The sequence below is a fragment of the Streptopelia decaocto genome, assembly GCF_964273445.1.
Source record: "Streptopelia decaocto genome assembly, chromosome: 28".
NCBI classification, from domain to species: Eukaryota; Metazoa; Chordata; class Aves; order Columbiformes; family Columbidae; genus Streptopelia; species Streptopelia decaocto.
Genome location: NC_138683.1, coordinates 924970 through 951221, shown reverse-complemented (window position 1 = coordinate 951221; position 26252 = coordinate 924970). Strand labels below are relative to the sequence as shown.

Here is a 26252-nt window from a genome sequence, read left to right as displayed (position 1 = left end):
ACGGCGTCTCTACCTCGTTAATGACCTGTCTACCTAATTAATGGTCTCTCTACCTCATCAACAGTGTCTCTACCTAATTAACGGTCTCTGCCTAATTAACGGCATCTCTCCCTCGTTAATGGCATCCCTACCTCATTAACAGTGTCTCTACCTAATTAATGGTGTCTCTACCTCGTTAATGACCTCCCTACCTCATTAATGGGATCTCTTCCTCATTAACCCTTTCTCTACCTAATTAACGGCATCTCTACCTAATTAACGGTATCTGCGCCTCATTAACGGCATCTCCACCTAAATAACGGCATCTCCACCTAATTAACGGCATCTCTACCCTAATTAACGGCATCTCCACCCTAATTAACGGCATCTCTACCCTAATTAACGGCATCTCCACCCTAATTAACGGCATCTCTACCCTAATTAACGGCATCTCTGCCCTAATTAACGGCATCTCCACCTAATTAATGGCATCTCTACCCTAATTAACGGCATCTCCGCCTAATTAACGGCATCTCTACCCTAATTAACGGCATCTCTACCTAATTAACGGCATCTCTACCCTAATTAACGGCATCTCTACCCTAATTAACGGCATCTCCACCCAATTAACGCCCCAGTTTCCGGCCCAACCGCCATCCCCGGGGCGCTGGGCGTGGCCCGGACGCCTGGGTTCCCCCGGACGCCTGGGTCCCTCCCGGACGCCTGGGTCCCCGGCGGGTGGCGGGAGGAGGAAGGAAGCGGGGGAGGGGAGTTTTTGGGGTGACAAGATGGCGGCCGCGGGTGGCGTCGGTGTCATCGGTGTCATCGCGGCCCTGATGGCGGGTACGGGGCACGCCTGGGTCCCTTCCCGGACGCCTGGGTCCCTCCCGAACTCCTGGGTCCATTGGGGCACTCCTGGGTCCACCCCCTGAACTCCTGGGTCCCCTCCCGAACTCCTGGGTCCCCCCCGGAACTCCTGGGTCCCTCCCACACTCCTGGGTCCCTCCCGCACTCCTGGGTCCATTGGGGCACTCCTGGGTCCCCTGTCCCGCACTCCTGGGTCCCTCCCGCACTCCTGGGTCCCTCCTGAACTCCTGGGTCCCTCCCGAACTCCTGGGTCCATTGGGGCACTCCTGGGTCCCTTCCCGAACACCTGGGTCCCTCCTGAACTCCTGGGTCCTTTGGGGCACTCCTGGGTCCCTTTCCCGAACTCCTGGGTCCCCCCCTGAACTCCTGGGTCCATTGGGGCACTCTTGGGTCCCCCCCCCCGCACTCCTGGGTCCCTCCCGCACTCCTGGGTCCCTCCCGCACTCCTGGGTCCCTCCTGAACTCCTGGGGCCATTGGGGCACTCCTGGGTCCCTTCCCGAACTCCTGGGTCCCCCTCCCGCACTCCTGGGTCCCCCTCCAGCACTCCTGGGTCCCTTCCCGCACTCCTGGGTCCCCCTCCCGCACTCCTGGGTCCCCCTCCCGCACTCCTGGGTCCCCCCCCCGCACTCCTGGGTACCCCTCCCGAACTCCTGGGTCCACTGGGGCACTCCTGGGTCCCCCTCCCGCACTCCTGGGTCCCCCTCCCGAACTCCTGGGTCCCCCCTCCCGCACTCCTGGGTCCCTTTCCCGCACTCCTGGGTCCATTGGGGCACTCCTGGGTCCCTCCCGGACGCCTGGGTCCCCTTTCCCACGATATAGGGAAGGAAGTGGGAGAGGCGGGGTTATCGCCCGGACACCTGGGTCCCCTCCCGCACTCCTGGGTCCCTCCCGCACTCCTGGGTCCCCTATTTGGGTCCCTCCCGCACTCCTGGGTCCCCTATTTGGGTCCCTCCCGCACTCCTGGGTCCATTGGGGCACTCCTGGGTCCATTGGGGCACTCCTGGGTCCTCCCGGACGCCTGGGTTCACCCCCGTGACCCCCGTGCCCCACAGCTCTGCCCCATAGCGGGACGTTCAACATCCACCCGGCCCCACATCGGGTCCTGACCCACAGCGGCAGCAGCAGCTTCGGGCACCAAGTGCTGCGGCTCCAGGGCGACCGGTGCGGGGCCCGGACGCCTGGGTCCCCTCGGGGTTATGGGGCCCGGACGCCTGGGTCCCCTCCCGGACGCCTGGGTCCCCATTGGGGCTGTGGGTCCCACTTGGGTTGTGGGTCCCCTTAGGGTTATGGGTCCCACTTGGGTTATGGGTCCCCATTGGGTTGTGGGTCCCGGACGCCTGGGTCCCCATTGGGTTCTGGGTCCCCTTGGGGTTCTGGGTCCCGGACGCCTGGGTCCCCATTGGGGTTGTGGGTCCCACTTGGGTTGTGGGTCCCCATTGGGGTTCTGGGTCCCCATTGGGTTGTGGGTCCCGGACGCCTGGGTCCCCATTGGGTTCTGGGTCCCCTTGGGGTTCTGGGTCCCGGACGCCTGGGTCCCTATTGGGTTCTGGGTCCCCATTGGGTTCTGGGTCCCGGACGCCAGGTCCCTATTGGGTTCTGGGTCCCCCCGGACACCTGGGTCCCCATTGGGTTCTGGGTCCCCATTGGGTTCTGGGTCCCCGACACCTGGGTCCCCATTGGGATGTGGGTCCCCTTAGGGTTATGGGTCCCGGACGCCTGGGTCCCCATTGGGTTCTGGGTCCCCATTGGGTTATGGGTCCCGGACGCCTGGGTCCCCATTGGGTTCTGGGTCCCCATTGGGTCCTGGGTTCCCATTGGGTTATAGGTCCCCATTGGGTTCTGGGTCCCCATTGGGTTCTGGGTCCCGGACGCCGGGTCCCTATTGGGTTCTGGGTCCCCCCGGACACCTGGGTCCCCATTGGGTGCTGGGTCCCCATTGGGTTCTGGGTCCCCATTGGGTTCTGGGTCCCGGACACCTGGGTCCCCATTGGGATGTGGGTCCCCTTGGGGTTATGGGTCCCGGACGCCTGGGTCCCCATTGGGTTCTGGGTCCCCATTGGGTCCTGGGTTCCCATTGGGTTCTGGGTCCCCATTGGGTTCTGGGTCCCTGTTGGGTTCTGGGTCCCCATTGGGCTATAGGTCCCCATTGGGTTCTGGGTCCCGGACGCCTGGGTCCCCTTGGGGTTCTGGGTCCCCATTGGGCTGTGGGTCCCCATTGGGTTCTGGGTCCCCATTGGGTTATAGGTCCCCATTGGGTTCTGGGTCCCCATTGGGTTCTGGGTCCCTGTTGGGTTCTGGGTCCCCATTGGGCTATAGGTCCCCATTGGGTTCTGGGTCCCGGACGCCTGGGTCCCCATTGGGTTCTGGGTCCCCATTGGGTTCTGGGTCCCTGTTGGGTTCTGGGTCCCCATTGGGCTATAGGTCCCCATTGGGTTCTGGGTCCCGGACGCCTGGGTCCCCTCCCGGACGCCTGGGTCCCTGCCCCTCCCCCAGGCTGCTGGTCGGGGCCCCCGCGGGGCCGGGGGGTCGGTTGTTCTGGTGCCGCGTGGAACACGGAGACTGTCGGGAGCTGGAGCTGGACGGTGGGTCATACTGGTCATACTGGTTATACTGGGACATACTGGTCATACTGGTCATAGTGGGGCATACTGGGACGTACTGGGACATACTGGGACATACTGGTCATACTGGGTCATACTGGGACATACTGGTCATACTGGGTCATACTGGGACATACTGGTCATACTGTTTATACTGGGACATACTGGTCATACTGGGACATACTGGTCATACTGGGACATACTGGTCATACTGGGTCTTACTGGGACATACTGGTCATACTGGGACATACTGGGACATACTGGGACATACTGGTCATACTGGTCATACTGGGACATACTGGGACATACTGGTCATACTGGGACATACTGGTTTACTGGTTATACTGGGACATACTGGGTCACACTGGGTTGTACTGGGTTAGACTGGTTATGCTGGGGAGACTGGGTTGTACTGGTTATACTGGGAGATACTGGGTCGTACTGGGTCCTACTGGGTTGTAATGAGTTATACTGGGTTATACTGGGAGGACTGGTTATACTTGGTTGTACTGGGGTATACTGGGAGATATTGGGTTAGACTGGGATGAACTGGGAGATACTGGGTTGTACTGGGGTATATTGGGTCATACTGGGTAGTACTGGGTTGTAATGAGTTATACTGGGTTGTACTGGTTTGTAATGACTTATACTGGGTTATACTGGGAGGGACTGGTTATACTTGGTTGTACTGGGGTATACTGGGTTGCACTGGCTTATAGTGGGTTATACTGGATTATACTGGGTTATACTGGGGTATACCGGGTTATACTGGGCTATACTGGTTATAGTGGGATATACTGGGAGGAACTTGGAGGGAACTGGTTTATACTGGGGGGGTCACTGGGCTGGTCACGTGACCTGTGACCCCTCCCCCCACAGCCAACGTCACCCGCACCAACCTGGGGATGGCGCTGACCCACTGGGGCCGTGACGTCATCGTAAGCCACGCCCCCCATTGGCCACACCCCCTGACCACGCCCCCAGTCCCTCCCAGTTCTCCCCCCACCCCATTGACCCAACTCCCTTGTTCAGGGGGGGGACCCAGGCGTTCGGGAGGGACCCAGGTGTCCGGGAGGGCCCCTTGGCCCCGCCCCACGTTGGCCCCGCCCCACTCTGGCCCCGCCCCCAGGCCTGTGGTCCCGGTTGGTCCCGTCTCTGCAACCGGAACATCCAGAGCAGCGGGATCTGCGTCCTGATTGGACAGGAGCTGCGGCCAATCAGGAGCCTCCAACCTGGATACCAGGGTAGGACACGCCCCCCCAGTCCCTCCCAGTTCCTGGGATGGTCACATGACCATGGCGGCCATGATGCCCTCCCCAGTTGACAACCCAACCATTGGCCGCTGGGTTGGCCCCGCCCCCTGATTGGCCCTGCCCCCTGTCTCTGATAGGCTGGGAGGGAACTGGGATGAAATGGGAGGGACTGGGATGAACTGGGAGGGACTGGGATGGTCACATGACCACGGCGGCCATGACACCCTCCCCAGTTGGCCACCCAACCATTGGCCAACGCCATTGGCCGCTGGGCTGGCCCCGCCCCTTCATTGGCCACACCTCTTGTCTCTAATAGGCTGGGATGAACTGGGAGGGACTGGGATGGTCACATGACCATGGCGGCCATGACACCCTCCCCAGTTGGCCACCCAACCATTGGCCAACGCCATTGGCCGCTGGGCTGGCCCTGCCCCTTCATTGGCCACACCCCTTGTCTCTGATAGGCTGGGATGAGCTGGGGGGGAACTGGGATGAACTGGGATGGTCACATGACCACGGCGGCCATGACACCGTCCCCAGTTGACCACCCAACCATTGGCCAACGCCATTGGCCGCGGGGTGGGCCCCGCCCCTTTCATTGGCCCCGCCCCTCGCTCCTGATAGGCTGCCAGAGGGGTATGGTGGATCTCGTGTTCCTATTCGACGGCTCGTCCAGCATGAGCCCCGCCCAGTTCGGGGCCATCAGGGACTTCATGGTGGAAGTGATGGAGAAACTGGAGAACAGCAGCATCCGGGTACTGGGGGGACTGGGTTATACTGGGAGGGACTGGGAGTGAACTGGGATTGACTGGGAGGGACTGGGAGGGACTGGGAGGGGATTGGGGGGGACTGGGATGGACTGGGATGAACTGGGTTATACTGGGAGGGAACTGGGATGAACTGGGAGGGACTGGGAGGGAAGTTGGAGCCACTGGGCTATACTGGGATGGAATGGGAGGGAACTGGGAGGGACTGGGAGGGACTGGGAGATACTGGGAGGGAAGTTGGAGCCACTGGGTTATACTGGGAGGGAACTGGGATGAACTGGGAGGGACTGGGAGGGACTGGGAGGGAACTGAGGGGGAACTGGGAGACACTGGGTTATACTGGGATGGACTGGGATGAACTGGGCTACAATGGATTATATGGGGTGTGGGGAAGGGACCCAGGAGTTCGGGGAGGACCCAGGAGTTCGGGAGGGACCCAGGAGTTCGGGGGGGACCCAGGAGTTCGGGGGGGACCCAGTAGTTCAGGAGGGACCCAGGAGTTCGGGAGGGACCCAGGAGTTCGGGAGGGTGTGGGAAAAGGGCTCTAGGGCCCCTATAGGCCCCACAGACCCTATAGAATCCATACGTCCCAGTTCGCCGCCGTCCAGTTCTCCAGCCACATCCAACCCTGTTTCTCATTGGCCGATTACGCCGCCCGGCCCCACCCCCGGGAGCTACTTAGGGGGCTGAAGCAGTTGGGGGGCCTGACGGACACATTTACAGCCATCAAATACGTCGTGTGAGACCCATAGATGCCCCATAGGCACCCTATAGGGACCCCTGCCCCTGCCCCATAACCTGCCCCACCCCCTGCCCCATAACCTGCCCCATAAGTGCCCCAAATCCGGCGTTTTTCGGCCATTTTTGGCCTCTTTGCGCCCAAATCGATGATGTTGAGTTGGTTGATACTGACCCATAACTGACCCATATTGACCCATAAGCACCCTATAGAGACCTCAGAGCATCCCCTATAACCTGCCCCACTCCCTGCCCCATAACCTGCCCCATAAGTGCCCAAAATCCGGTGATTTTCAGCCATTTTTTGGCCTCTTTGCGCCCAAATCAATGAGGTTGAGTTGGCCAATACTGACCCATAATCGCCCAATAACCACCCTATAACTGCCCCATATTGACCCATAACCACCCCATATTGACCCATAACCACCCCATATCTCACCCATAGCGACCCCAGGCCCTGCCCCACCCCCTGCCCCATAACCTGCCCCATAAGTGCCCAAAATCCCACAGTGTTTGGCCATTTTGGGGCCCAAATCGATGAGGTTGAGTTGGTTGACGTTGACCCATGATTGCCCAATAACCACCCCATAACTTGCCCATATTGACCCATAGCTTGCCCATATTGACCCGTAACCACCCCATATCTCACCCATAGCGCCCCCAGGCCCTGCCCCACCCCCTGCCCCATAACCTGCCCCATAAGTGCCCCAAATCCTGCATTTTTTGCCCATTTTCCTTCTTATTTGTGCCCAAATCGATGACTTTGAGTTGGCTGACGTTGACCAATTATTGATGCATATTGACCTATAACTGCCCCGTATTGACCCATAACCACCCCATATCTCACCCATAGCGCCCCCAGGCCCTGCCCCACCCCCTGCCCCATAACCTGCCCCATAAGTGCCTCAAATCCCACATTTTTTGGCCATTTTTCCCCCTTTTTGTGCCGAAATTGATGAGGTTGAGTTGGTTGATGTTGACCTGTGATCGCCCATTAATCACCCCATAACTTCTCCATATTGACCCATAACCACCCCAAATCTCACCCATAGCGCCCCCAGGCCCTGCCCCGCCCCCCGCCCCATAGCCTGCCCCATAAGTGCCCCATAAGTGCCCATTTTAGGCAGCAGACGTTCTCGGAGGCCGCGGGTTCGCGTCCCGGCGCCCGGCGCGTCCTCATCATCGTCACCGACGGCGACGCCACCGACAGCGACACGGGCGGCGTGCGCGACGCCGAGCGGCGTGACATCATCCGCTACGTCATCGGGGTCGGCCAATCGGGGCGCTGAGCGGGAAGGGGGCGGGTGTAGGGGGGAAATTGGGGTGAAATTGGGGCGAAATTTGGGCGAAATTTGGGTGAAATTTGGGCGAAATTTGGGCGAAATTGGGGTGAAATTGGGGTGAAATTTGGACAAAATCTGGGTGAATTTTGAGTGAAATCTGGGTGAAATCTGGACAAAATTTGGGCAAAGTTTGGATGAAATTGGAGTGAAATTGTAGTGAAATTTGGACAAACTTAGGTGAAATTTGAGTGAAATTTGAGTGAAAATGGGGTAAAATTTCAGTGAAATTTGGGCAAATTGTGGTTGAAATTTGGGCAAATTGTGTTTGAAATTTGGGTGAAATTTGGGTGAAATTGGGTGATATTGGGGTGAAATTTCAGTGAAATTTGGGCAACACTTGGGTGAAATCTGGGAGAAATTTGGACAAACTAGGGTGTAATTGGGGTGAAATTGGGGTGAAATTTGAGTGAAATTGGGGTAAAATTTCAGTAAAATTGGGGTGAAATTTGGGCAAAACTTGGGTGAAATTTGGACAAACGGGTGAAATTGGGGTGAAATTTGAGTGATATTGGGGTGAAATTTTGGTGAAATTTGGGTGAATTTTGGATGTAATTTGGACAAAATCTGGGTGAAATTTGGGTGAAATTATTTGGATGAAATTTGGACATAATCTGGGTGAATTTGGGGTGAAATTTGGGCGAAATTTGGCTGAAATTTGCTCCAAATACCCCCCAAACTTCGCCTTTTTTAACACCACCAAACCAATGCCCAAAACCCCTCAAATCCCCCTTTTTCCTCCCAAATTTGCCCAGATCGGCCACAACTTCAACAGCCCAGACACACGCGGGTACTTGAGCCAATTCGCCCCCAAATTGGGGGATTCTCCCCATTACATCGTGAAATTGAGGCAAAAAACCCAATTTTGCTCGTTCAACAAAAAAAGCCACCTGAATTTGAAATTTTCCAAATCTGGGTGAAATTTGGGTGGATTTGGGTGAATTTTGGATGTAATTTGGAGAAAATCTGGGTGAAATCTGGTTGAAATTTGGACAAACTTAGGTGAAATTTGAGTGAAATTTGAGTGAAATTTGAGTGAAATTGGGGTGAAATTGGGGTGAAATTGGGGTGAAATTTGAGTGAAATTTGAGTGAAATTGAGGTAAAATTTCAGTGAAATTGGGGTAAAATTGGGGTGAAATTTGGGCAAAATTGGGGTGAAATTTGGGCAAAACTTGGGTGAAATTTGGACAAACTTGGGTGAAATTGGGGTGAAATTTGAGTGAAATTGGGGTAAAATTTCAGTGAAATTTGGGCAAATCTTGGGTGAAATTGCAAGAAATCTGGGGGAATTCTGGGTGAATTTGGGGGGAATTTTGGGGGAATTTGGGGTGAAATTTGGGTGAATTTTGAGTGAATTTTGAGTGAAATTTGGGTGAAATTTGGATGAAATTTGGACAAACTTGGGTGAAATTGGGGTGAAATTTGAGTGAAATTGGGGTGAATTTTGGATGAAATTGGGGTGGATTTTGGACAAAATCTGGGTGAATTTTGAGTGAAATTTGGTCGAAATTTGGGTGAAATTTGGCTGAAATTTGCTCCAAATACCCCCCCAAACTTCACCTTTTTTTTATGCCACCAAACCAATGCCCAAAAACCCCCATTTTCCGCCCAAATTTGCCCAGATCGGCCACAACTTCAACAGCCCGGACACGCGCGGGTACTTGAGCCAATTCGCCTCGGGCGCCGGGTTCGTGCGGGTCCTGGACGGGTTCGAGCGGCTCCGGGGGCTGTTCCACGACCTCCAGGACAAGATTTACGGAATCGAAGGTTTTTCACCCCAAAATCCACCCCCAAATTTGCCCTTTTTGGCCCCGTTTGGCCCCATTTCCCCCCTGGTTTCGCCACAATTCCCCCTTTTTTGTTCCAGTTTTCTAACCCCAAAATTCCAGTTTTTTAAGCCCAAAATCCCAGGTTTTTAAACCCCCAGATTTCCACCATTTTTGGTATTTAACCCCCAAAATCCCAGTTTTTAACCTCAAATCCCAGGTTTTAAACCCCCAAAATTCCAATTTTTTAACCCCCAAATCCCAGTTTTTAACCCCAAATTCCATGTTTTTAACCCCCAAAATTCCAATTTTTTAACCCCAAAATTCCAGGTTTTAAAGCCCCCAAATTCCATGTTTTTAACCCCAAAATTCCATGTTTTAACCCCCAATATTCCACAATTTTTGGTATTTAACCCCCAAAATCCCAGTTTTTAACCCCAAAATCCCATGTTTTAAACCCCCAAATTCCATGTTTTTAACCCCCAAAATTCCAAGTTTTTAACCCCCCAAAATCCCATTTTTTAACCCCCAAATCCCATGTTTTAAACCCCAAAATCCCAGTTTTTAGGTCCCCAAAATTCCAGTTTTTAACCCCAAAATCCCATGTTTTAAACCCCCAAATTCCATGTTTTTAACCCCAAAATTCCAGTTTTTAAACCCCCCAAATTCCATGTTTTTAACCCCAAAATTCCAGGGTTTTAACCCCAAAATTCCAGTTTCTAAACCCCCAAAATTCCAGGTTTTTAACCCCAAAATTCCAGTTTCTAAACCCCCAAAATTCCAGGTTTTTAACCCCCAAATTCCAGTTTCTAAACCCCCAAAATTCCATGTTTTTAACCCCCAAAAGCCCAGTTTTTAACCCCCAAATCCCATGTTTTAACCCAAAATCCCATGTTTTAAACCCCCCAAAATCCCATGTTTTAACCCCAAAATCCCAGTTTTTAACCCCAAAATCCCATGTTTTAACCTCAAAATCCCATGTTTTAACCCCAAAATCCCATGTTTTAAACCCCCAAATTCCATGTTTTAACCCCAAAATTCCATGGTTTTAACCCCCAAAATCCCAGTTTTTAACCCCAAATCCCATCTTTTAACCCCAAAATCCCAGTTTTTAACCCCAAAATTCCATGTTTTAACCCCAAAATCCCAGTTTTTAAACCCCCAAATTTCCACCATTTGGGGTATTTTTGGCCCCATTTCCACCCGGTTTTACCACAATTCCCCCTTTTTGGTTTTTAGGGACGAGCGACTGGAACCGGTTCCACCTGGAGCTGAGCGGCAGCGGGTTGAGCGTCGGCGTCGTCAACGTGAGATTTGGGGCCAAAAAGGCCGATTTGGGGTTTTTTTTGGGGGGAAGTGGAATTGGGGGTTAAAGGGGAGAAATTGGGGGGGTTTTGGGGGGGAAATGGGGAGTTTGGGGGGTTTTGGGGAAAAGGGGGTTTTGGGGTGGAAAAAGTAGGATTTTGGGGGTTAAAAATATGGGATTTTGGGGGTTAAATACCCAAAATGGTGGAAATTTGGGGTTAAAAACTGGGATTTTGGGTTGAAAACATGGAATTTGGGGGTTTAAAAAAATGGGATTTGGGGGTTAAAACCTGAGATTTTGGGGTTAAAAACATGGAATTTGGGGGATTAAAAACCATGGAATTTTGGGAGTTAAAAAATGGAATTTTGGCGTTAAAAACTGGGATTTTGGGGTTAAAAACTGGGATTTTGGGGTTAAAACCATGGAATTTTGGGGGTTTAGAAACTGGAATTTTGGGGTTAAAAACTGGGATTGATTTTGGGGGTTAAATACCCAAAATTGTGGAATATTGGGGTTAAAACATGGAATTTGGGGGGTTAAATACCCAAAATTGTGGAATTTTGGGGTTTAAAACCATGTAATTTGGGGAGTTAAAAAAGTGGAATTTTGGGGTTAAAAACATGGAATTTGGGGGATTAAGAACCTGAAATTGTGGCATTTTGGGGTTAAAAATCTGGAATTTTGGGGGATTAAATACCAAAATGGTGAAATTTTGGGGCTTAAAAACCTGAAATTTGGGGGTTTTAAACCTCCTAAATTACAGAATTTTGGGGCTTAAAACCTGAAATTGTTAAAAACCCCAAATTATGAAATTTTGGAGGTGAAACACCCGAAACTGGGAAATTTTGGGGTGTTAAAAAATCTGAAATGATGAAATTTTGGGGGTTAAAATGTTTAAATTATAGAATTTTGGGGGTGAAAAATGTGGAATTTTGGGGGGTTAAAAAATGTGGAATTTTGGGGGTGAAAACTCCCAAATTTTGGAATTTTGGGGTTTCAAAGCTCAAAATTTGGGGATTTGGGGGTTTTAAAAGGTGCGAATTTGGGATTTTGGGGTGAAAAAAGGCGAAATGGTGGAATTTTGGGGTGAAAAAGGTGTAATTTGTGGTTTTTCAGGGCCGGTTGGTGACCGGGGCCGTCGGGGCCGATAATTGGGCCGGGGGGCTGGTGGAGATGGACCCGGCCTATGGGGCCAATGGGGCCGATGGGGCCAATGGGGCCAATGGGGCCGATGGGGCCAACGAGACCTTCGTGCCCAACCCGGACAACACCACGGTCGCCTATCTGGGTAATTAGCGCTAATTAGGGGGTAATTAAGCATTGGTGAGAGGGATGGGGAAGATATAAGGGGTTTATGGGGGATTAAGGGCGGACTAAGGGGGATTAATGGGGATTAAGGGGGATTAAGGGAGATTAAGGGGAGATTTTAAGGGGGATTAAGGGAGATTAAGGGGGATTAAGGGGGATTAAAGGGGATTAATGGGGGATTAAGTGAGATTAAGGGATATTAAGGGATATTAAGGGGAATTAAGGGGGATTAATGGGAGATTAAGGGGGATTAATGGGGGATTAAGGAGGATTAAGGGGAATTAAGGGGGATTAAGGGGGATTAAGGGGAATTAAGGGGGATTAATGGCGATTAAGGGGGGATTAAGGGGAGATAAAGGGGAATTAAGGGGGATTAAGGGGGATTAAGGGGGATTAGGGGGGATTAATGGGAATTAAGGGGGATTAAGATAGATTAAGATAGATTAAGGGGATTAAAGGGTATTATGGGGGATTAAGGGGGAATTAAGGGTTATTAAGGGGGATTAAGGACAGATTAAGGGGATTAGGGAGATTAAGGGGATTAAGGGGAGATTAAGGGGATTAAGGGGGACTAAGGGGGATTAAGGGGGAATTAAGGCTTATTAGTGGGGATTAAGGGTTATTAAGTGGGATTAAGGGGGGATTAAAGGGGATTAAAGGGGAATTAAAGGGGATTTAGGGAAATTAAGGGGGAATTAAAGGGGATTAAGACCAGGTTGACCACGTTGACTCCACCCTGGGACATGGGGTGACCCAAGTGTCCCCAGCCCAAGACCATTGACCCCAATGTCCCCAACCCAAGTTGACCCAAGTGTCCCCAACCCAAGACCATTGACCCCAATGTCCCCAGCCCAAGACCATTGACCCAAGTGTCCCCAACCCATGTTGACCCAAGTGTCCCCAAACAATGTTGACCCAGCTGTCCCCAACCCAAGACCATTGACCCAAGTGTCCCCAACCCAAGTTGACCCAAGTGTCCCCAACCCAAGACCATTGACCCCAGTGTCCCCAACCCATGTTGACCCAAGTGTCCCCAACCCATATTGACCCAAGTGTCCCCAACCCAAGACCATTGACCCTAATGTCCCCAACCCCTGTTGACCCAACTGTCCCCAACCCAAGACCATTGACCCCAATGTCCCCAACCCGAGTTGATCCAAGTGTCCCCAACCCAAGACCATTGACCCCAGTGTCCCCAACCCAAGACCATTGACCCAAGTGTCCCCAACCCAAGTTGACCCCAGTGTCCCCAACCCAAGACCATTGACCCAACTGTCCCCAACCCAAGACCATTGACCCAAGTGTCCCCAACCCATATTGACCCAACTGTCCCCAACCCAAGTTGACCCAACTGTCCCCAACCCGAGTTGATCCAACTGTCCCCAACCCAAGACCATTGACCCCAATGTCCCCAACCCCTGTTGACCCAACTGTCCCCAACCCAAGACCATTGACCCCAATGTCCCCAACCCAAGCTGACCCCAGTGTCCCCAACCCAAGACCATTGACCCAAGTGTCCCCAACCCAAGTTGACCCCAGTGTCCCCAACCCAAGACCATTGACCCAACTGTCCCCAACCCAAGACCATTGACCCAAGTGTCCCCAACCCATATTGACCCAACTGTCCCCAACCCAAGTTGACCCAACTGTCCCCAACCCGAGTTGATCCAACTGTCCCCAACCCAAGACCATTGACCCCAATGTCCCCAACCCCTGTTGACCCAACTGTCCCCAACCCAAGACCATTGACCCCAATGTCCCCAACTCGAGTTGACCCCAGTGTCCCCAACCCAAGTTGACCCAAGTGTCCCACCCACGACCATTGACCCCAATGTCCCCAACCCCATGTTGACCCAAATGTCCCCAACCCAAGTTGACCCCAGTGTCCCCAACCCAAGACCATTGAACCAAGTGTCCCCAACCCAAGACCATTGACCCAACTGTCCCCAACCCAAGACCATTGACCCAAGTGTCCCCAACCCATATTGACCCAAGTGTCCCCAACCCAAGACCATTGACCCTAATGTCCCCAACCCCTGTTGACCCAACTGTCCCCAACCCAAGACCATTGACCCAACCATCCCCAACCCAAGACCCCATTGACCACCCCGCCCCCCCGCATTGTCCCCACTGTCCCCAGGCTACTCGGTGGCCTCCCTCCTCGTCCCCAACCGCACGCTGGTGGCCGCGGGCGCCCCCCGGCACCGCCACGTTGGCGCCGTCGTCCTCTTCGATGTCCCCGAGGCCACCGGGCCGTGGCGAGTCCTCCAAACCCTCCCCGGCCAGCAGGTGGGTGACATTTCTATGGGGGGGGAGGTGACAATGGGGGTGTCCCCGCCAATGGGGTGACGCCGGTGTCACCCGTAGGTGGGGTCGTATTTCGGGGCGTCGCTGAGCGCCCTGGAGCAGGATGGGGTGACGGTGGCTTTGCTGGTCGGGGTCCCCAACTACTACGACGGGAGGAGAGGGGGACGAGTCGTCGTGTATCGGTGGAGGGAGGTACGGGGACAATGGGGACAATGGGGACAATGGGGGCAATGGGGGCAATGGGGGCAATGGGGGCGATGGGGGCAATGGGGACAATGGGGACAATGGGGGTGATGGGGGCAATGGGGGTCAATGGGGACAATGGGATCCCAATGTCCCCCTTGACCCCCATGTCCCCATTGCCCCCATTGCCCCCAATGTCCCCAATGTCCCCACATCCCCCGCAATGTCCCCAATGTCCCCATGTCCCCCATATCTCCCATGTCCCCCCAATGACCCCAATATCCCAAATGTCCCCATTGATCCCAATATCCCAATGTCCCCAATATCCCCAATGTCCCCATTGCCCCCAATGTCCCATTGTCCCCATGTCCCCCCCAATGTCCCACATCCCCACCAATGTCCCCAATGACGTCCCCAATGTCCCCCATCACCCTCAATGTCCCCATGTCCCCAATAATGTCCCCATTGTTCCCAATATCCCAATGTCTCCAATGATGTCCCCAAATCCCCCAATGTCCCCCATCCCCCACAATGTCCCAATGTCCCCAATAATGTCCCCAATGTCCCCATTTCCCCCAATATCCCCCATGTCCCCACATCCCCCTCAATGTCCCCAATAATGTCCCCATTGTTCCCAATGTCCCCTCTGTCCCCAAAGTCCCCATTCTCCCCAATATCCCCTATGTCCCCACATCCCCCTCAATGTCCCCATGTTCCCAATAATGTCCCCATTGTTCCCAATGTCCCCAATGTCCCCAAATCCCCCAATGTCCCTCTGTCCCCAAAGTCCCCAATCTACCCAATAGCCCCATGTCCCCACATCCCCCCCAATGTCCCCCATCCCCCCCAATGTCCCCATGTCCCCCCAGCCCAGCCTGGAGCTCATGACGGAACTCGAGGGGTCCCCCGGTCACCCCCTGGGCCGCTTTGGCGCCTCGTTGGGGACACTGGGTGACATGGACGGGGACGGTCACCCCGAGGTGGCCGTGGGGGCGCCGGGCGAGGACGGGGACGCCGGAGCCGTCTACGTGTTCCCGGGGTGTCCGGGGGGGGTGACGCCGCGACACAGCCAGGTGACAATGGGGACAATGGGGTAATGGGGGCGATGGGGACAGTGGGGACATTGGGGTCAATGGGGACAATGGGGGCATTTGGGACAATGGGGACATTGGGGGATGTGGGGGGACGGGGACATTGGGGGATATGGGGGTATTGGGGGGATATAGGGGGACATTTGGGACGATGGGGGGACATTGGGGACGATTTGGGGCCATAGGGGCCATAGGGGACATTGGGGGCAATGGAGACAATGGGGACATGGGGGCAATGGGGAAAATGGGGACATTGGGGGCAATGGGAACAACGGGGACAATGGGGATATTGGGGACAATGGGGACATTGGGGGCAATGGGGACATTGGAGATAACGGGGGACATGGGGATATTGGGGGAGATATAGGGGGACATTGGGGACAATGGGGGGACATTGGGGACATTGGGGATGATTTGGGGCCATAGGGGCCATAGGGGACATTGGGGGCAATGGAGACAATGGGGACATGGGGGCAATGGGGACAATGGGGACAATGGGGATATTGGGGACAATGGGGACATTGGGGTCAATGGGGACATTGGGGACATTGGGGACATGGGGGCAATGGGGACATTGGGGACATTGGGGACATGGGGGCAATGGGGACATTGGGGACAATGGGGGCAATGGGGACAATGGGGGGACATTGGAGATAACGGGGGACATGGGGATATTGGGGGAGATATAGGGGGACATTGGGGACAATGGGGGGACATTGGGGACGATTTGGGGCCATTGGGGCCATAGGGGACATTGGGGGCACTGGGGACAATGGGGGCAATGGGGTCAATGAGGACATTGGGGACAATGGGGACATTGGGGTCAATGGGGACCCTGGGGATGCCCGGGGGGTATTTGGGGACACGTGGTGACATCTGGTGACATCTGGTGGCGTTGGCAGCGCCTGGAGGGCCGGACGGTGGCGCCGGGGCTGCGCATGTTCGGGACGGCGCTGGACGGGACGGGGGACGACGGGGACATCGCCGTGGGGGCGTGGGGACACGTCGTGGTGCTGCGGTGGGGACATTGGGGACATTGGGGGCAATGGGGACAGTGGGGGCAATGGGGACAATGGGGGCAATGGGGACATTGGGGGCAATGGGGACAATGGGGGCAATGGGGACATTGGGGGACAATGGGGGCAATGGGGGGCAATGGGGGCAATGGGGGCAATGGGGACATGGGGGATAATTTGGGAGATATAGGGGGACATTGGGGACATTGGGGACAATGGGGACAATGGGGACAATGGGGACATGGGGGATAATTTGGGAGATATAGGGGGACATTGGGGACATTGGGGACATTGGGACAATGGAGGCGATGGGGACATTGGGGGCAATGGGGGGCAATGGGGACACATTGTGACCCCTCCCCCCCTGCCCAGGTCCCGCCCCGTTCTCCACGTGACCCCCTCGGTGACCTTTGACCCCGAGCTGGTCCCCTCCTCCCGGGTCGACTGTTCGGGCGTCGCCAGCGTCACCGTCAACGTCAGCGTCTGCGGCTCCGCCCACCTCAGCCCCGCCCCCCCCGGTGACCTTTCACCCCCCTGGCCCCGCCCACCCACCCCCGAGCACGCCCACCCCTCCCTTGGCCCCGCCCACCCCCCCCATTGACCACACCTACAAATCCCCAATGCACCATTTGGCTCCGCCCACCCTGCTGACCACACCCCCAAGGATCCATTCCAACCCTTGGCTCCGCCCACCCCACTGGCCCCGCCCCCAAGGGCTCGGCCCCGCCCCCAAGGGCTCGGCCCCGCCCCCAAGTTCCAGCCCCGCCCACCAAACGCAGGTCCTGCCCCATAAGCTCCGCCCCCCGCACTCTCGGCCACACCCTCTAATTTAAGCCCCGCCCCTTAGATGTGGGTCCCGCCCTCCCCCTATAACCCCCAATTAAGCCCCGCCCCCTTTAACCCATCCCCTTTAAGCCCCGCCTCTTTAACCCTAGTTAAGCTCCGCCCCCTTTAACCCCACCTGAGCCCTGCCCCTTCAAGCCCCGCCTCCCTTAACTACCAATTAAGCCCCGCCCCTTTAACAACCAATTAAGCCCCGCCCCTTTCCACCCCAATTAAGCCCCGCCCCCTTCAACCCCTACTTATGCCCCTCCCCCTTTAAGCTCCGCCCCTTTACCACCCCCAGGAGGCCCCGCCCCCTTTAACCCCAATTAAGTCCCACCCCCTTTAACCCCCAGTTAAGCCCCGCCCCCTTTAAGTCCCAATTGACCCCTCCCCTTTAACCTAATTGAGCCCCGCCCCTTTAGGCCCCACCCCCTTTAGTTCTCCATTATGCCCCGACCCATATAAGACCCACCCCCTTTAATCCCCGCCCCCTTTAATCCCCGCCCCCTTTAATCCCCGCCCTCTTTAATCCATTGGCTCCGCCCCTCCCCTCTGACCCCGCCCCCTTCCCCCCAGGTGATCACGTGACCCCCGTGGACTTCCTGTTGGAGGTGGAGCCCCAGCGGGCCCGGGGGCGGGGCCTCCTGGGGGCGGGGCGGGAAAGGGGCGTGGCCGGGCGGCTGCTGCTGGGGGCGGGGCCAATGTGCTCCCAGGTGCCCTTGGAGCTGCCGGTAATTAGTGAACTGCGCTAATTGGGGCTCGTTAATTAGGGGGTAATTAGGGTGTAAATGGCAGCTGAGCGGGGGGTTAATTAGGGGTTAATTGGGGTTTAATTGGGGGGATAATTGGGGGTGATCTGGGGTTTAATTGGGCAGTTAATTGGGGGATAATCCGGGATTAATTAGAGATTAATTAGGGGTTAATTTGGGGACCAAATGAGGGGTTAATTGGGTTTTAATTGGAGTATAATTGGGGTTTAATTGTGGGTTAATTGGGGTTTAATTGGGGTTTAATTGGGGTTTAATTGTGGGTTAATTGGGGTTTAATTTGGGTTAATTGGGGTTAACTGGGGTTAATTGGGGTTAACTGGGGCTAATTGGGGTCTCGGCCAATCGCAGCCCTGCCTGGATGACCCCGTGACCCCCGTGCGGCTGCGGCTGCAGCTGATTGGCCCGGAGGGGGCCCCGCCCACCCCCGTCCTGCCCCCTGGGACACGCCCCCTGTGGGTCGAGGTGAGAAATGGGGCGAAAAACCCGGAAATGGGGCAAAAATGGGGAAAAAATGGGGAAATTGGGGAAAATGGGGGAAATGGGGAAATTTGGAAATGGGGAAAATGGGGAAAAAGGGGAATTTTGGGGGAAAAATGGAGATTTTGGGGTAAAAATGGGGAATTTCAGGGGTTAGAAAATGAAATTTTGAGGGGAAAAGGGGCAAAAATTAAAAAAAAATTAAAAAATTCAAAAAATAAAAAAAGAAAAAAGTTCGAAAATTAAAAAAAAATTAAAATTCAAAAATTAAAAAAATGCCCAAATTTCAAAAAGTCAAAAAATAAAAAATTTGAAAAATCAAAAATTTTTTAAAAATCAAAAATATAAAAAATGTCAAAAAATATTTCAAAAATTAAAAAAATAAAGTTCAAAATTCAAAAAATAAAAATAAAATAAAAAATAAATTTAAAAAAAACCACAGAAATTCAAACCTTATAAATTCAGAACTCAGAAATTTCAAAAAATAGAGATTCAAAAAATTCAAAAACTAAAAGTTCAAAGATTCAAAAATTCAAAAATTTGAAAATCGAAAAAATTGAAAAATTCAAAAAATTCAAAAATTAAAGTTCAAAAACTTCAAAAATTCAAAAAATTCAAAAAATTCAAAAATTCAAAAAATTGAAAAATTTCAAAAATTCAACAAATTTCAAAAATTTCAAAAATTAAAAAAATTGAAAAATTTCAAAAATTAAAAAAGTCGAAAATTTCAAAGATTCAAAATAATTCGAATATTTCAAAAATTTAAAAAAATCCGAAAAATTCAAAAATTAAAAAAATTTCCAATTCCAAAAATTTCCCCAAATTTCAAAATCTTTTGGAAAATGGGATTTTGGGGGGTAAAAAAGTGGGTTTTTGGTTAAAAATGGGTTGAACAAGGTGATTTTGGGGTAAAAAAAGTGGGTTTTTGTTTAAAAATGGGTTGAAAAGGGTGATTTTGGGGTGAAAACGTGGTGTTTTGGGTCCTTTTTCCCCCCCAGGTGCCGGTGCAGCGCAGCTGTGGGGCCGCCCCCCAGTGCCGGCCCGACCTGTGGGTCCGGGTGGCGGAGGCGGAGCCGGCAGTTGTGGGGCAGCCCCACGGGGTCCTGCGGCTGCGCCTCCTGCTGGGGAACCGGGGGGACGGCGCCTACGGGGCCGCCCTACAAGTGGAGCTGCCCGGGGGGCTGAGGATGCAGCGGGGGAGGGCGAGGACGGTGAGGACCCAGGCGTCCGGGACCCATAGAGACCATAGAGACCCATAGGGACCCATAGAGACCCATAGAGACCATAGAGACCCATAGAGACCATAGAGACCCCATAGAGACCCATAGAGACCATAGAGACCATAGAGACCCATAGAGACCCATAGAGACCATAGAGACCCATAGAGACCCATAGAGACCCATAGAGACCATAGAGACCCATAGGGACCCATAGAGACCATAGAGACCCATAGAGACCATAGAGACCATAGAGACCCATAGAGACCCATAGAGACCATAGAGACCCATAGAGACCCATAGAGACCCATAGAGACCATAGAGACCCATAGGGACCCATAGGGACCCATAGAGACCCATAGAGACCCATAGAGACCATAGAGACCCATAGAGACCCATAGAGTCCCATAGAGACCCATAGGGACCCATAGGGACCCATAGAGACCATAGAGACCCATAGAGACCCATAGAGACCATAGAGACCATAGAGACCATAGAGACCCATAGAGACCCATAGAGACCCATAGAGACCATAGAGACCATAGAGACCATAGAGACCCATAGAGACCCATAGAGACCATAGAGACCATAGAGACCATAGAGACCCATAGAGACCCATAGAGACCATAGAGACCATAGAGACCATAGAGACCCATAGGGACCCATAGAGACCATAGAGACCCATAGAGACCATAGAGACCCATAGGGACCCATAGAGACCCATAGAGACCATAGAGACCCATAGAGACCCATAGAGACCATAGAGACTATAGAGACCATAGAGACCATAGAGACCATAGAGACCCATAGGGACCCATAGAGACCATAGAGACCATAGAGACCATAGAGACCCATAGAGACCATAGAGACCATTGAGCCCCATAGAGACCATAGAGACCCATAGAGACCATAGAGACCCATAGAGACCATAGAGACCCATAGAGACCCATAGGGACCCATAGAGACCATAGAGACCCATAGAGACCCATAGGGACCCATAGAGACCCGTAGGGACCCATAGAGACCCATAGGGACCCATAGAGACCCATAGATCCTGACCCATAGATCCCAGACCTTAAGTTACCGAGGGACCCAGGCGTCCGGGCCCCATAGCTTCTCCCCACAGGCCGCGTTCCCCGTGCCCCTGAGCTGCGTCGCCGTGGGGCAGCCGTGGGGCCTGAGCTGCAACCTGAGCCGCCCCGTCCTGCGCGCGGGCTGGGAGGTGAGATCTATGGGGCGGGACGTGTGGGGCGGGGCGGCACTTATGGGGCAGCCCCCTAAGTGCCGCCCCACAAGCAGGTGACGGTGGAGCTGACGTTCGCCGTGGAGCCCAATGGGACGTGGGGGGAATCTATGGGGCTGAGGGCGCTCGTGAGCAGGTGGGATGTGTGGGGCGGGTGTGGGGCGGCACTTGGGGGGCAGTGGGGGTGACTCTGTGCCCCATAGCGAGCACGAGCCCCACGGGACGCTCGGGGACAACGAGGTGACGTGGGACGTGCCCGTGAGCTTCGCCCTCCAAGTGGCGGCCACATGGTGAGACCCACAAGTGCCCGCCCCATAGATCTGCCCCATAGATCTGCCCCATAGAGCCCAGCCCCATAGATCTGCCCCATAGATCTGACCACATAGATCTGCCCCATAGATTCCAGCCCCATAGATCTGCCCCATAGATTTGCCTCATAGATCTGCCCCATAGATCTGCCCCATAGAGCCCAGCCCCATAGAGCCCAGCCCCATAGATCTGCCCCATAGAGCCCAGCCCCATAGATCTGCCCCATAGATTTGCCCCATAGATTCCAGCCCCATAGATCTGCCCCATAGATTTGCCCCATAGATCCCAGCCCCATAGATCTGCCCCATAGATTTGCCTCATAGATCTGGCCCATAGATCTGCCCCATAGATGTGCCCCATAGATTTGCCTCATAGATCTGGCCCATAGATCTGCCCCATAGATCTGCCCCATAGATTTGCCCCATAGATCTGGCCCCATAGAGCCCTGGCCCATAGATCTGGCCCCATAGATCTGGCCCCATAGATTCCAGCCCCATAGATCTGGCCCCATAGATCCTGGCCCCACAAGTCCCTGCCCCGTATATCCCAGCCCCATAGATCCTGGCCCCACAAGTCCCAACCCCATAGATCCCAGAACCTGCTGTCCCAAGGGACCCAGGCGTTCGGGCCCCATAGATCTTGGCCCCACAAGTCCTGCCCCATAGATCCCGGCACCTGCTGTCCCAGGGGACCCAGGCGTCCGGGCCCCACTGATTTCTCTGCCCCACACCAGGGACGACGGCTCCACCCCCTACATCAACTTCACGACCCACGGGCCGCGGAACAAGAGCCTGGAGCATCGCTATAGGGTGAGCCCCACAAGTGGCCGCGTGTGGGGCCCGGACGCCTGGGTCCCTTCCGGCAGTGGGGGAGGGGGGGTTGGGGTTGGGATATGTGGGGCCCGAACGCCTGGGTCCCTTGGGACAGTGGGTTATAGGACATGTGGGGCCGGGATCTATGGGGCCCGGACGCCTGGGTCCCTTCAGCCCCCAAGTCCAGGATCTATGGGGCTGAGATATGTGGGGCCCGGACGCCTGGGTCCTTTGGGACAGCAGATTCTGGGATCTATGGGGTTGGGATCTATGGGGCCCGGTTCAATGGGGCGCTATGGGGCTGGGACCCGTAGAATGGGGTTCTATGGGGCACTATGGGGCTAGGACCCATAGAATGGGTTTCCATGGGGAGTTATGGGGCTGGGACCCATAGAATGGGTTCAATGAGGCACTATGGGGCTGGGACCCATACATGGGGGGCTGGGGGTGCTATGGGGCTGGGACCCATAGAATGGGTTTCCATGGGGAGTTATGGGGCTGGGACCCATAGAATAGGTTTCAATGGGTTTCTATGGGGCTGGGACCCATAGATGGGTTTCTATGGGGCTCTATGGGGCTGGGACCCGGACGCCTGGGTCCTTTGGGACAGCAGATTCTGGGATCTATGGGGTTGGGATCTATGGGGCCCGGACGCCTGGGTCCCTCCGTCATGTCTCCCTCCGCCCCACAGATCGAGACCCTGGAGGCCCCGCCCCCCAGCAGCCCCGCCCCCCAAGTGACGGCCTCGGTGCTGCTGCCCCACACGCTGCCCCACGGCCTCTCGGTGCGCGACCCCCAAGTGCGAGTGGTGAGCGACCCCCGCCCCCCCCGCCCCATAGCGACCCCCGACCCCCCGGATCTATGGGGCAGGTTGGGGGTCAGGCCCCGCCCCACACGCGCGTTCCGCCCCACAGGAGCCGGGGGGCGGGGCCTGTGGCGCCGTGGGGCAGGAGGACGAGGGTGCCGTGGGGCAGGAGCTGCGGAGACTCCTCGGGGAGGTGACCCGGAGATGGGGGGCGCTATGGGGCTGGGACCCACAGAATGGGGAGCTATGGGGAGCTATGGGGCTGGGACCCACAGAATGGGGCGCTATGGGGCTGGGACCCACAGAATGGGGAGCTATGGGGAGCTATGGGGCTGGGACCCACAGAATGGGGCGCTATGGGGCTGGGACCCACAGAATGGGGAGCTATGGGGCTGGGACCCATAGAATGGGGCGCTATGGGGCTGGGACCCATAGAATGGGGAGCTATGGGGAGCTATGGGGCTGGGACCCATAGAGTGGGGTTCTATGGGGAGCTATGGGGCTGGGACCCATAGAGTGGGGTTCTATGGGGCGCTATGGGGAGCTATGGGGCTGGGACCCATAGAATGGGGAGCTATGGGGAGCTATGGGGCTGGGACCCATAGAATGGGGAGCTATGGGGAGCTATGGGGCTGGGACCCATAGAATGGGGAGCTATGGGGCGCTATGGGGCTGGGACCCATAGAAGGGGGAGCTATGGGGCTGGGACCCATAGAATGGGGTTCTATGGGGAGCTATGGGGCTGGGACCCATAGAATGGGGAGCTATGGCCGCTATGGGGCTGAGACCCATAGAATGGGGAGCTATGGGGCTGGGACTCATAGATGGGGGGCTGGGGGTGCTATGGGGCTGGGACCCATAGAATGGGGTTCTATGGGTTCTATGGGGCTGGGACCCATAGAATGTAGTTCTATGGGTTTCTATGGGGCTGGGACCCGTAGAATGGGAAGCTATGGGGAGCTATGGGGCTGGGACCCATAGAATGGGGTTCTATGGGGCGCTATGGGGCTGGGACCCATAGAATGGGGAGCTATGGGGCTCTATGGGGCTGGGACCCATAGAAGGGGGAGCTATGGGGCTGGGACCCATAGAATGGGGTTCTATGGGGAGCTATGGGGCTGGGACCCATAGAATGGGGAGCTATGGGGAGCTATGGGGCTGGGACCCATAGAATGGGGTTCTATGGGGAGCTATGTGGCTGGGACCCATAGAATGGGGAGCTATGGGGTTCTATGGGTTCTATGGGGCGCTATGGGGCTGAGACCCATAGATCCCCCCCAGCTTTGCTCCGCCCCCGAGTTCCGCCTGTTCCGCTGCCCCCCGGCCCCGCCCCCCAACCGCGTTCTCATTGGTGCAAACCTGGAGGCCCCGCCCACCCACCCGGTAACGACCCCATTGACCCATTGACCCCATTGACCCCATTGGCCCCATTGACCCCATTGACCCCATTGACCCCCATTGACCCATTGACCCATTGACCCCATTGACCCCATTGACCCCATTGACCCCCATTGACCCATTGACCCATTGACCCATTGACCCCCATTGACCCCATTGACTCCATTGACCCCATTGACCCATTGACCCCCATTGACCCCCATTGACCCCATTGACCCCATTGACCCATTGACCCCATTGACCCATTGACCCCATTGACCCCATTGACCCCATTGACCCCCATTGACCCATTGACCCATTGACCCATTGACCCCCATTGACCCCATTGACTCCATTGACCCCATTGACCCATTGACCCCATTGACCCCCATTGACCCCATTGACCCCATTGACCCATTGACCCATTGACCCATTGACCCCATTGACCCATTGACCCATTGACCCCATTGACCCATTGACCCCATTGACCCATTGACCCATTGACCCATTGACCCCCATTGACCCCCATTGACCCCATTGACCCCCATTGACCCCATTGACCCCATTGACCCCATTGACCCATTGACCCCCATTGACCCCCATTGACCCCATTGACCCCATTGACCCATTGACCCATTGACCCCATTGACCCCATTGACCCATTGACCCATTGACCCCATTGACCCATTGACCCCATTGACCCATTGACCCATTGACCCATTGACCCCATTGACCCCATTGACCCCATTGACCCCCATTGACCCCATTGACCCCATTGACCCCATTGACCCCATTGACCCCCATTGACCCCATTGACCCCCATTGACCCCCATTGACCCCATTGACCCATTGACCCATTGACCCCATTGACCCCATTGACCCCATTGACCCCATTGACCCCCATTGACCCCATTGACCCATTGACCCCATTGACCCATTGACCCCCATTGACCCCCATTGACCCCATTGACCCATTGACCCCATTGACCCCATTGACCCCATTGACCCATTGACCCCATTGACCCCCATTGACCCATTGACCCCATTGACCCCATTGACCCCATTGACCCATTGACCCATTGACCCCATTGACCCCCATTGACCCATTGACCCATTGACCCCATTGACCCATTGACCCATTGACCCCATTGACCCCATTGACCCATTGACCCCATTGACCCATTGACCCCATTGACCCCATTGAGCCATTGACCCATTGACCCCATTGACCCCATTGACCCATTGACCCATTGACCCATTGACCCCATTGACCCCATTGACCCATTGGCCCCATTGACCCCCATTGACCCATTGACCCCATTGACCCCATTGGCCCATTGACCCCATTGACCCCATTGACCCATTGACCCATTGACCCCCATTGACCCCATTGACCCCATTGACCCCCATTGACCCATTGACCCCATTGACCCATCGACCCATTGACCCATTGACCCCCATTGACCCATTGACCCCATTGGCCCATTGACCCCCAGGGCTCCGCCCACGCCCGTTTCTGCTCCGCCCTCTTGCTCTCATTGGCTCCAGCCCGGTTCGTGACTCCGCCCACCGGCCTGAGGGCTCAGGTGGGTCGTTAACTAATGAATCGTTAATTAATTGCGGGGGGGAATGAGTGGAGGTTCATTGGGGGGTTAATTGGGGTTTAGTTGGGGGCTATTAGGGGTTAATTAATTAGGGGTTAATTGGGGGTTAATTGGGGGGTTAATGGGGGCTAATTGGGGGGGGGACCCCCATGTGACCCCCCATTTGACCCCCATATGACCCCCTGACCCCCATTTGACACCCATGTGACCCCCTGACCCCCATGTGACCCCCATGTGACCCCCATATGACCCCATGTGACCTCCCCATTTGGACCCATGTGACCCCCTG

The 26252-nt window shown here is 55.0% G+C and overlaps 2 protein-coding genes across 2 annotated transcripts in view; both read left to right on the top strand.

Annotated features, from left to right (window-relative positions):
* The window catches only part of LOC309450727 (E3 ubiquitin-protein ligase BRE1B-like), a 152807-nt gene that overhangs the window by 93461 nt on the left and 33094 nt on the right, over positions 1-26252 (top strand). The window lies entirely within an intron of this gene.
* LOC309450725 (integrin alpha-L-like) lies at positions 693-25988 on the top strand. The gene is made up of 27 exons (XM_082073790.1): positions 693-822; positions 1900-2008; positions 3341-3429; positions 4327-4385; positions 4577-4691; positions 5325-5455; positions 6061-6206; positions 7329-7473; positions 9170-9314; positions 10553-10620; positions 11736-11907; positions 14068-14216; positions 14295-14426; positions 15287-15490; positions 16411-16526; positions 16897-17042; positions 17926-18080; positions 18468-18581; positions 19595-19807; positions 20940-21035; positions 21113-21192; positions 21260-21346; positions 22099-22174; positions 22869-22985; positions 23092-23175; positions 24264-24365; positions 25856-25988. Exons 1-27 carry the CDS (start codon positions 768-770, stop codon positions 25955-25957), a joined length of 3207 nt encoding a protein of 1068 aa, XP_081929916.1. The 5' UTR covers positions 693-767; the 3' UTR covers positions 25958-25988.